General features: G+C 36.2%; 1 protein-coding gene across 4 annotated transcripts in view; it reads right to left on the bottom strand.

Annotated features, from left to right (window-relative positions):
• Positions 1 to 12,362, bottom strand: part of Lrba (LPS responsive beige-like anchor protein) — a 537,881-nt gene that overhangs the window by 144,644 nt on the left and 380,875 nt on the right. For all 4 annotated transcript variants that reach the window (XM_037206706.1, XM_028858702.2, XM_037206707.1 and 1 more), the window contains 3 exons: positions 11,430 to 11,532; positions 4,127 to 4,242; positions 1,128 to 1,240 (listed from right to left, as the gene is read on the bottom strand). In XM_037206706.1, coding sequence (XP_037062601.1) covers positions 1,128 to 1,240; positions 4,127 to 4,242; positions 11,430 to 11,532 — 332 coding nt within the window. The remainder of the gene's footprint in view (positions 1 to 1,127; positions 1,241 to 4,126; positions 4,243 to 11,429; positions 11,533 to 12,362) is intronic.

Genomic DNA, 12,362 nt, shown 5'->3' with positions numbered 1-12,362 from the left:
GCTGTTCATCAGGAGGAAAACGTCAATGCTGCACTGCTGTCACTGCCTTGGCACAGACGAGGAACGACTTCCCAACGTTCCCAGTGGTCACTGTGCTCAGGATGGATTAATACAGAACATCTTGTTATGACACTGTGAAGGAAACTGGATGGCTGAGAGAACTTTCTCCATGAAACCATTTCTGCAAAACCAGATGGTGATTCCCTGTCTGAGAGTGGAAATCAGAATAATCTAGTCTTTCTGCTGTGAAGAAAGGCAGTACTAAGAGCAAGAAAGCTGACATTCTGAAAAGTTATCACAGTTATCGAGCTGCATGTGCTGGGGAGGCAGCAGGAAGATAGTGATGAACGAGAATCCTGCACCAAGGAGCACAGTGAAAATAAGAAAAGGCACAACGGGAGGTATGGAATTGCTGTGAGAGAACAGAGGAAACCCTCAGGGAAAGGACCACAAACAGGATTTCAAGATGAGGGCCAGTCACAAGAAAATGAAGAAGTGAAATAAGGCTGATAATCTAAGCTCTGAATTCTGGAAGGTTTCCTGTATTCAGGAATAAACTGAGAAGGGTTAAGGATAGGAACTACCTAAGTTAAAATCAGATTTAAAGAGGATCTACCCAGATTTGGTTGTGATCCCAGCATTCTAGAGGCTGTGGGAGCATAGCTTGAGTTTGAGATCTGTCTGATTTACATAGTGAGTTCCAGGCCAGCCTGAAGAAAATGAAAATACAAAAAGAGCATCCAATGCTCGTGGTTGAGGAATCACCGGAGGACGAGCGGCAACAGAAAAGCCTGGGACCTGAAGCAGGAGGGCTCTTGTTTTGGTAGGAGAGTTCTGTTCATGACTCCTATTTGCTTCATTAAATGCAAATGCCCTTTGAAGGTGATAATGGAGAACAGTTTCCTTGAATGATTATGAAAAATGAGTATGACAATTTTTAACTTGTCATCTAGTTTATTATACATACTATCTTTAAAATTTAAGCTAAATAACATAAAATTTAGTCAAAAGGTAAAAAATATATTAAAGATAAAATGATACTTTAAGATTTTCAAAACATGAAAATGAATCTAACTTATTTTTATATATAAGACAAATATATTTCAAATAATTACTAAAAACATTACCTTAGACAAATCTCTGAAGTTGCTTGGCAAGGTAAGATCTAATTCTTCTGATTCATAATTAGTGATGACCCAGGGAAACACAGGATACTGATTTAAGTCGTTATAACCCCGTCCTGGTAGAGAAGAAAAATATCACTTTTAATTTAGTGTAAAGCATGAAGATTATCAAAATAACAAGGAAAACTAATAACGTGGGTGCAAGGCATTGTTTTTAATGTTATTTTGTGTTATCTAATTTGGCCTTTGCAATCACACTGTGAAGTTGGTATCATTAGTATCAAACATGTTTTTTATGAAAACACTGAAGTTTAAAGGTTAAGAACTTACCCCAAATTATATGACTAGTAATGCTGAAAACATATTCAAATTTAGGTATGTGGTCCTAGAATTTATGTTCTGTCAAACTACACTTGACTTTCTTTGTTATTGGATAGCCAATTCCAAATAAAATGTCCTTTCTGGGGTATGAGGAAAGCTGGCATTTGAATCTAAGACACTGAGCTTGTGTAAGTGTATGCTCTAACCACTGAGCTATACGTTCAGCCACAAAATATACTTTATTAAGCCTAAAAAAGAATTTATTCTGGTAAAAAAGTCCAAACCTCAATCATTTTCCCTGCTACCAGTTAGTTAATCAAGCAACTGACCAAATAATCACCAATTTTCAACTAACCAACCAACCAACCAAGATGAGTGACAGATCATGTGGCTGCTCACTGGCTATGTAACATGAGAGTGCCTGGGGTAAGCAGCCCCGAGGTCCTGTAGCACCTCCCCAACTGATGCTGTGAAAACAACACAGAGCATCACTAGCCTTGCTCAGCCCACCCCAAATGCTTTTCCACACCTACTTCTAGACTAATGACATAATGATTAGCAACATACTGAGAAGTACTAAAAATATGTATTCTAAAGATAAGGCTTCCTTTGTACATTACGTAGCAGTTTTCTTGGTGTCACCATCATAGTGAAGCAACAGAGAGCACAAGGTAATTGCTTCTGCTGTCAAGAGGCAGGCGTGTGAACCCCAGATCTCCCACTTATCAAGTTATAGTCTATTTCTGATGAAACTCATAGTGAACAGATTTTATAGCTGAGATACAAGAAAGGAGAGACTATTAATATGGCTTGAATTCCTTTCATACTGTTATTTTACAGCTGAATATTAGAGTAATCCTTTATACAGACGATTGGTATCAAAGTCTTTTCAAGTGACCTGATGTAGTTAACTGGGTTTTCCCTAACTCTTCCAGGGCTTGAAGCTTATTAGGACAACCTAATGACCTAAAAAATTTACAAAATTTACAAAAACGTGTAAGTGTACCATGTGTGTGCAGGGGCCCTTGAGGTCGGAAGAAGTCACCCCTCCCCTGGAACTGGAGTTGTAGGTGGCTCTGAGCCACCTGGCATGGGTGTGGTGAACACAGTACAGCTTTCTTTTTTTCCAACGTAAGATTTTTATTGATTATTTGGGAATTTTATAAAATTCACCCTATTCACACTCACTTCCCTTTCTACCATTGTGTACCCCCTGTCTGCCCTCCCACCATTGTGTACCCCCTCCCCAGGAAAAGCACACCAAGAGCAATGTTTGTTGCCCATTACTCACTGGAGCTTTGTCAAACTCCCAGTGGTCAGCCTCTTGAACATCGCTGAGTCCTTCCCATCCCACCCCCAGAGCTACACTTGAGCATCTTTATCACAGTTGTTAAGGAATCTCTTCAATAGCTTCCTGTTTAGACTGTTTCTTTCTGGGGGTGGGGGTGGGGGAGTTTGCTGCAGAAGCCATTCATTGTCTCTCATTCTTAATTATGAGTTGGGATTCATCAATACCATTGCAAAAGAAGCTTCCTTGCCCTTAACAGTCAGTGGCAGCATGGATAATGGGCTTCCACATGGTGTCCCATGGCTGCACAGGCAGTGGACATCCACACAGTCTCCGGCAGCAACATGGATCATGGACCTCATCATAGCCTCATCATGTATGGACCACAAACATCAACATTGGTCCCAGAATGATCATGGATATCAACATGGTCACTGGTGGCCACATGGACCACTGGCATTCACATGACCTCCAGCTATACCACAGAAGACGGGCCTTAACATGTTCCCCAGCAGCAGCAAGCACCTCAAACAGCAACACAGCCTTGGCCACAGCATGGAACACAGATGTCAGTGTGGCCCCTGGCAGCAGCAATACCAGTTCTTAACTGCTGAGCACTGTCCAGCCTCATCTTACAATAGTGTAACGGTAGGAACAATGCTAATTCAGAGGTTAGCATGTCATTACACAAAAAAATAACCTAACATATTAGAAGTCATCTTATCTCTCTCAGCTCCCACTTCCTTCTTGATATAATTTAGATATGAGTAGATAGTAAATCCTTCATCCTGTCCTATCTGCTTTAATAATAGTAAATAATTAAAAGCTTATTGTATATAAAGACAAGAGTAGGTACTGCTCTGTGATTAGACTTCTAACTACATTAAACTGAATACATAGCTACTAAATACTTACTGACAATGTCACACAAATAGACTTCCTGTTTGCTTATTCTAGATGCAAAGTACGGGCACATTTCAATTCTTTATTCTTCAAAGAAAGAGTTCCAAAGGGTGATTTTCAATATTACATGCTTACACATCTTTTAAGGGTCATTTAATCTTTACATCTTCATATATGGGTCCTAATATAAATATTCCTTTATCATAGCTCACTGTTTCATCATAAACTTATTTCTAACATATTAATCAGTTCTTAAATTTTTATGCTGTTCTTCGTCCCTACTATTACAGAGTAGTCCCTTTTTATACTACAAAGCTGTAAATTCTTTTCTCTTTAAAATTTTTTTTAATTTCCAATTATTAGGAATCTACCTTAAAAGAGATTCAAATAACAATAAAAATGAGCTACTTCTGCCAGTATTAAAAATCACCTAAGCATATCACAATGGGCATTTGTTATCTAAAAGAAGTAAGCTGTGCACTTCATTTACCTGCTATTGTGTTGAGAAACATCAAGTACTCAAAGTTGGAAATCTCTCTGTGCTGCCACCGCTGAGTCATGTTTGAAGCTTTAAATAACTGACGTGGAGTGGCTAAGGAAATACGCCTGCAAAGAGAATTTGGGATAAAACCAACTTAATATTAATAATAATACTAAATTATGAATTATCTGTGCTTGTTCAATGTTCTTAATGAAACCTATAATTCGGAAAATTAGTATCAATGTCAGAACAATGAATGGTAGCAATGTTTCAACCCACAATTAATAGATACCAAATGATTTGGACTAGCAATAAGCCTATTATATATATTTTGCTCATTCAGGTAAGCTGTCATATAACATCATTGTAATACTTGGATTCTATACAGGTTGATTAAAACAGTATGATCAATGAATCCACATAATTGCATAAAATTGTATTGACATGTCTATCATTTTTAAAAGTATCTCTTAAAACTTGTACATTACAATTTTAAATTCTTTTTATATTTTATATTTACTCAGATTCTGTGACAAGGGGAAAGACAAGTCTTGAGATTATTATTTTTTTTAATGTAGTTCCTTAGAAGACCATGTCAGAGAAATGTAAATACTTAGATACAATTGGCCAACAGATAAGCAGTGGGAAATGAGGGGTGGGTGAGAAGGACTAATTATAACATCCTGATGCCAAGTAATTATTTATTGAAAATATTTATTGAGTCCTCATTCAAAATTATAAAATTATTCATTCTAAGGGTACAAAACTCAAAGACTTTAGAGAAAACTTTATAGTTTTGTGTTATTAACACAACCCACTACAAAACATTTTCTTTATAACAAAACTTCCTTCTCTGTATTTGCAGTTAATTCCTGTTCCTAGTCCCACCTCAAAGCAACTACCAGTCTACTTTCTGTTTCTGTAAACCTGCCTTTTCTGGGTATTTTCTGTAATCACACATGGTGTTTAGTTCCTATCAGGCTTCTTCTCCCAAGAATACCTTTTATGAGACTGAACAAAATGATTGTATGATCAGTTATCTTTTTTGTTACTTAATAGTATCCTATTGTATGAATACAGAAAATATATTTTACATAATTAATGCACATTAAAATTGTGTCTAGTTTTATGCTACTGTGACTGTTGCTACTGTGAACATTCATATACATATAACTGAATGAACATAATTTTCATTTCCCTTGGGGAGATTCTTAGAGGTTGAATTACTCAACTATATAATGAGTTTCTCTTAGACTGTTTACCAAACTACCAAATTCTTTTCCAAAGTAGTGGGTGTGTTCAATATTCCAGTAAGCAATACATGAACAGATCCCCACATCCCTAACACCCACTACTGTACATACTTTTATTATAGTGGGTATGAAATGTATCTCATGGTTTCAGCCCACTATTGAGAATCCCGTGCTTCTGGCCATGTGAACATGGGCTGCGTTTGGTGTTGGTGCCGTTTTTGCTCTTCAGAGGGGATTTGTATCAGTTTGTTGAAATAGCTTTCTATTACTTGTTGGTCTAGTATTTCAGTCACAAATATGTGCCAGAATTTGTCAACTGTTTTCCTTTATCTACTAAGGCTATCAAGTGGTTTTGCCATTTTGCTTGTTAAGCAACATACATTTATTTCCAGACTTAAACCTAGTGCATTTCTAGCCATCTGATAATCACTTACCCATACTGATGAATTTGGTTTGGTAAATTTTGTCAAGGATTTTGTGTCTCTGTCCACAAGGTACTGACCGATAGTTGTCTGTTTTCTGGTATTGTGGTAGCACTGTCCATACAGAGTGAGGCGGGAAGCATTTTATCATACAAATTCTGGAGTTTGTGAAGGGCTGTTACCATTCTACTTTGAACATCTGCTGGGATTCACTACTAGAGCCATAAAGGCTATGGGATTTTTGTTAATGGATAGATTTTTTAATTACTAATTCAATTTCTTTACTTGTTATAAGCCCATTTACATTTTAATGTCTTATTGAGCCAGTTTGGCAGTTTGTTTTTCTCCCTATAAATTTGTCAATATAAGCTAAGTTGTCTAATTTTCAGCATAAACTAGTTTGTGTTTCTTCCCAACACTTTCAACTGTAGTAAGGCCAGCAGCAATGTAATACAATCTCTTTCAGTTCTGTTTTGTTATTTATGTGTCTGCTTTTCTCACAGGTGCTAAAGTCTATCAATTTGACTTTTTCAAATATCAGCTATCATTTCAATGGTCTGTTTTTACTGTGTTTGTTCCACAAACTTCTGTTACAACCTTTATTCTTCATGTTATCCTATTGCCTTTGAATTTAGCTCATTCTTCAATTTTCTAAAGAAAAAAGCTTAGGAGACTAAGATGAGACATTTCTGCCCCAGATTAAGATATTTATTCCAATAAAGATGTTTAAAGTAATAAAATTTACCTCAACAACTTTAGTCACATCCCATAAATTTTAATGTGTTACAGCTTTGTTGTAGAAGTTTCCAAACCAGAGAGTTGGTGGGCACAAGAGTTGGCAGAAGCACCAAGAACTGACTAAAGGCAGAGGACATGGCTGCAGGATAGAGAAGAAAGCTCCAAACCTAGGTGCTCTCTGAAGGCTGGAACATAAAGTAGGTAAGGACAGATTCTCTCTCCCCTGAATGTCTCTCAGCGCCTCATCTAAGGTACCTGTTACAACCCTTTGTGGTGATCGAGAAATGCCCCCATAGGCTCATATATTGGAATATTTTGCCTCCAGTTGGTGGAACTATTTGGTTAGGAGGTCTATCACTGGGGGTGCCTTTGTCATAAGCCCATGCCATTCAGGATTAGCTCTTTCTCTGCTTCCTACTTGTGGATCAATATGTAAGTTCTCAGCTCCTGCTGCAGCACCATGCTCAAATGCCTGATGCCATGCTCCCCACCATGAGGGTCATGTACTTCTGGAACCAGGAGCTCCACATTAAACGCTTTCTTTTATAAGTTATCTTGGTCATGGTACTTTGTCATGGCAACAGAAAAGTAACTAAGACTTCCTTGATATAAGGTATGTTTTAGTGGCTAATTTTCCACTAGAGGGTAAAAATTCAAGTGGTAAGATTGAACAAGACTTCCTATAAGTAGGAAAATTCAAATGACTCTTGAATATGTTTTTAGGTATATGCAGTAACTTGTTATTAAGCCTTAAAATTTAGTATTGTGGCATGTTTGAAGCCTACTCCTGCAAAGTCAGATACTCCAGATCAAAAAAGCCACAGCAAGAAAAGTGATCACCTCCTTCTATGTGCCATCAGAGGTGGGCTATGTATTTAGCACGAGTGTTTCTACCATTTCACATCCCACTGGCTGATAAGCCACACGTTTTGGTCTTAATGTCCCTGACTGCAATATTTATCACATCTAAACTGAAAATCTCACAAACAAAAATTTGGTCCCAGTTTACCAAGTACAGCTTGCTGATATTGTATGGGTAAATTCAAATTAAACCACTTCAGCCCTAAATAGCTGCTATGAAATGTAACAGGCACTGTTCAGTCTTTCTTATTAGCTTCTTGTCACATCTAATTGTATGGGAATACTACCAACCCTTGGCATCACATTCCCCAGGATCTGTGCTTTAGTTGTTTGAGGGGGAGGGGTTCTTTTTTTTTTCCTTCCTTTCTTTCTTTCTACTTAGCATTTCTCTCTCTCTCTCTCTCTCTCTCTCTCTCTCTCTCTCTCTCTCTCTCTCTCTCTCTCTGTGTGTGTGTGTGTGTATGTGTGTGTGTATGTGTGTAGTCTTAATTACAATGGTTTTATAGTAAGTTTTGAAACTAATGTTGAGGTTCCTTGGAATGAAGTTCTAAGTTCTCTTGACATTCTAGTTTCTTTCTCCCCAGATGAACTCACTCCCTATTATCACTTCTAATCTCACACACAGGACACTGAGTTTCAAATGCCAGGTCTCACTCAGCTTGTTGTTTTAGATATGCCCTGGCATTTTAATTTTCTATTCAGCATTTATAACTGAACATTTCTTCTGGGTTTCAATTTCAATATAACTAAAACCAAACTTATTTTCTCTCTACTTCCTCCCTAAATTCCTAGTCATGAATACAGAAGCATATAGAGCCCTCCACAATCACTGCTTTTCTAGTGGTGTTAACCTCAGTGAATGCTGTTTAGGAGCTCAAGCTGGGACTTGAGAAGACATATGGAGCATAGGTATTTACCATACCTGGAATCTAACTAGTCTCCAATTGCCATTTCCTACAACTCTCCAACCGAGATGCTTTTCTTCACTAACATTACCATTATCAATCTGTTAGCTGGACTTTTACACCAACTCCATTTCCTATTCAACACTCTCTTCCTGAGCCACTGGGTTCCCCTGTCAGATGCCTGTTAATATTTTTCCAGAACAATGAAAGCTCTGCCTTGCTTCCAGGCTTCTATAAAACTATCCCTCCTTCAATATTGGATTGGTTCTATTTATTCAAATACAAGCATAAATGTCTCCTGGGAATACATTTATCATTTGATCCAAGGAAACTCATCTCCACGGTTACTTAGTTCACACATTTGTTTGAATATCTGTAGATAACGTGGTGTCTACCTTGTATAACGCTGAGTGTCAGACATATTTTAAGAGCTGAAAATCTATTTCAGAAATTTATTAATAAATTAAGACTTTTGTATTTCACTGACTGTGATAAAACACTACAAAGAGTCCCAGGTATTAACACTTACTGATAATAAATAAAATTCTTATACAATTATCAGTAAAAAAAGGCTTTTATAATCTAAGACACACACACACACACACACACACACACACACACACATTTAGTGTTGCTAAAGATTGAATCCAAAGCTATGTTTTTACTGTGCAAGTACTCTACCAGTAAGCCATGTCTTAGCCTTGAAATTATTCATGAAATGGTATTATCTAGTCAAAATCAATTCTGTTAGTGTAAAACAACTATTTAATCTATAAGAGCTTTGTTATTTTCATATAAAAGTAATAACCTGAGGCATTTAAAAAGCATGTCCACAAGAATTGGTACTTATAATTCTTTTCCTGGGAGCTGAGCTGTCCTTAGTGACTTCCCTGAGATAGTGCAATGGACTGGAAATGAGAGTGTTACTATCAAGGGTAAATCACAGAAAGTTCTGTGTCTTCTGCCTCACTTTCTCTTGAAGTACTTGCTTTGCAGAAAGCCACACCCATGTTCTGTATCTACTTAAGAAATAGCAGATGGAGAGAGAGACTGTTGAGAAACTGAGGGTTACTACTAAGAAGCATATTGTAAAGTCCTCCAGACCCAGGGGTAAGCTCTTATTTCCTGACCATAATTTGCACATGTCATTCCAATTCTATTTGTGATAGGATATTATCATAAAATATTAAATAAACACTAGTAAATACCAGCTTAGTGTAGGGATATGGCTCAGTGGTACAGTGTTTGCTTAGAATGCTCAAGGTCCAGGTTTGATTTCCAGCACTACAAACACAGTAAGATAAAACTGTTCTACTAAAAAATCAGACATACTAGTAAACTGTTTATTTCTACTCATAAACACTTTTCAACTCATAGAAAAAGTTCCTGTGTTCATACTTCTACCAGTTTTTCAATAAGTTAACTCAGTTGTATTTACACTAAATCAGTTATGGAGAGAAATAATTAGGTTCAAAACAGGCAGCTTACAAGCCCACCGTGAAAAGACTCCTCCACTCTTCCAAACGCTGTACCATGCTATGTATTAAAAACTAGAAAATCCTGACGGGAGAGACAGAAGGAGACAGAAGTGGAAAGCTCTTCTATGTACATGGAGTGTTGAAATGTCCACTCTGCTTGTCCAGCCAAGGGGTTTGCTTGTTTATTCATTGGACTCTTTTTAGAAGAATCAAATCTTAATTTTCATTGATCATTTCTAACAGTTTTCAAGTCTCTGTATCATTTATTTCTGCTTTGGTATTTATTATTTTCTTCATTCTAATTTTGGGATTACTTTGTTTTAAAAACAAAACAAAACAAAACAAAATCAGTAGCCTGATAAAAACACTGAAGGACTAGTAAATTTAAAAAAAAAAAAAAAAACAACCCAAATTGTGGTTGCAAGTTGTTCCAAGTATGTTGACAAAAAGGCTTAAGAAAAAAAAATTCCAATGTGATAAAATAGTAGTTCTTTCAAAGTAATAGAATTAAGGATGATCCTTGAAGCATTTATTATACTATAACACAAAAGTACGTTCTTAACGAAAATTTCTAAAATACACACAACAGACAGCCACCATCTCATCTCGGGTAAGAAATATAAGCAGCATGTCAAAAATGTTCTTCTTTTTTTTTTTTCTTTCTTTCTTTTTTTTTTCTTTTCTTTTTTGGAGACAGGGCTTCTCTGTGTAAACGAGGCTGTCCTGGAACTTAGAGATTCACCTGCCTCTGCCTCCCAAGTGCTGGAATCAAAGGCTTGTGCTACCACCGCCCAGCATCATAAGCTTTCTTAATACACACTCATGAACTACCACTCTCTAAAAATGAATGAGTGTCCTGATGCTAAACTTAGACATTAGAGACAAGTTTGGTGGTTCAGAATATTACATAAGCAAGTGATTGTTCTTGCTTCCACTGCTAAATTCATCATTGTTGCTACACATGACAATAGTTTCCTCATTTTCGCTGTTATATGTTCTACTGTGTGAACACAGCACAGTTTAAATTATTTTCCTGTAGCTGATGAACTTTTTCCAGTTTGAGCCTATCATAAGTAGTGCTCATCTGAACAATTCTGTAAGGTTTCTGCTGGACCTCTTTTCAGGACTAACACAGCAGGGTCATAGGGCATGTCGGATGTGTTCATGTAAAGTTTTACTTTGTTTTCAAATTGTCTGAAAAGTGCCAGTACCAATTTACGTCCACTGTAACTAACAATCCAATCATCTCACATCTGACTAACATTTGGATATTATTGCTCTGATTTTTGCTATTTTGATTAGAATATAGTGGTATCATATGGAAATATATTCCTTTCCCCCATATGCCAAAGTAAGAAGCATAAATGAAACATTCTGACATGCGACTGTGTGTGTACATGCACCAATGCTCCTGGGCAGGGCTAGAGAACCTTTTTCTTGCAGTACTTTCGAACATGTTCTCCGAGAGATACTGCGCTTTTTATATTATGATTCAGTTGACTAACAATAAAATACAACTCTAATAACCATCATTTATTAAGAAACAAAAAACAAAGGTGACATTTCAAAACAAATATAAATACTAATATATGTTAATTAACAAGATTTTAATTAGAATATTTCCTTTCATTTTTCTTTTTTCAGATAAAACATACCTGGTCTGAGGTAATCCAAAACTGGTTCCCACACCAACACGAGGTAGATAGTTCACCACTTTCTTTACTGTGGCAGCGTCTGGGAAGTTGAACATTACAGCAACTACAACAAGTAATTTTTAAAATTAGAATACAGTGATATCCTTTTTGGAAAACTGACTTCTTGATCCAATAGAATATTTACTCTCAGTTTGGGTATCTATCAAATACAATTGGAACTATATCCTAATGTTGTATCTGTAATAGTCTACAGATGGTATTTGTTTCATTCAAGGATCCCATTGCCACACAGGAGTCTCAACAGTATTTACAGAAAAGCTAACAATTGTCTCAATGTGTAACATGAAGCTGAGACTATATATTGACAACTGTAGATACACATATTCAATGTTCACAACTCCAATACCTCCGCATGAATTTTTACGACTATTTAAAGTTGAAATAGTTATCCACCTACCATTAAAAGCTACAAATATAGCTAAGAAATAATACATTATATATCCAGAAATGACCCATTTGAAAGCAATTTTCTTTATAATATTTTATGCTTCTACTTCACATATTAATGTTAACCAGAAATATTTGTGTCTTGCAATAAAAGTTTTTCTCTGTGGCTCTGAAGAAAACTTAAAATGCTTTTTAATCATTTCTTTTAAGGTAATTATCCATGTATGAGAGTATCAAGAAGTATCTAGTAATAAAATAATTTGATATGTTAATTTTACAAGTCATATAAAATACTTACCTATCTTTAAAAAGATGATAGTCATACAATAATGACAAACTTTGTAAGATATTAATTTCTTTAGTGTCAAAATCTTAATTACATATTAACAGTATCAGAAACACATGCATGCTACAAACTCATCTAGAAGGCAGTTTTCTGCTTGGCCAGAAAAAATACTTAAGTTGTAAAAAATTTACTATGTTGCT

The sequence above is a fragment of the Peromyscus leucopus genome, chromosome 6 (genome assembly GCF_004664715.2).
Source record: "Peromyscus leucopus breed LL Stock chromosome 6, UCI_PerLeu_2.1, whole genome shotgun sequence".
NCBI classification, from domain to species: Eukaryota; Metazoa; Chordata; class Mammalia; order Rodentia; family Cricetidae; genus Peromyscus; species Peromyscus leucopus.
This window is presented reverse-complemented; position numbering and strand designations above follow the sequence as displayed.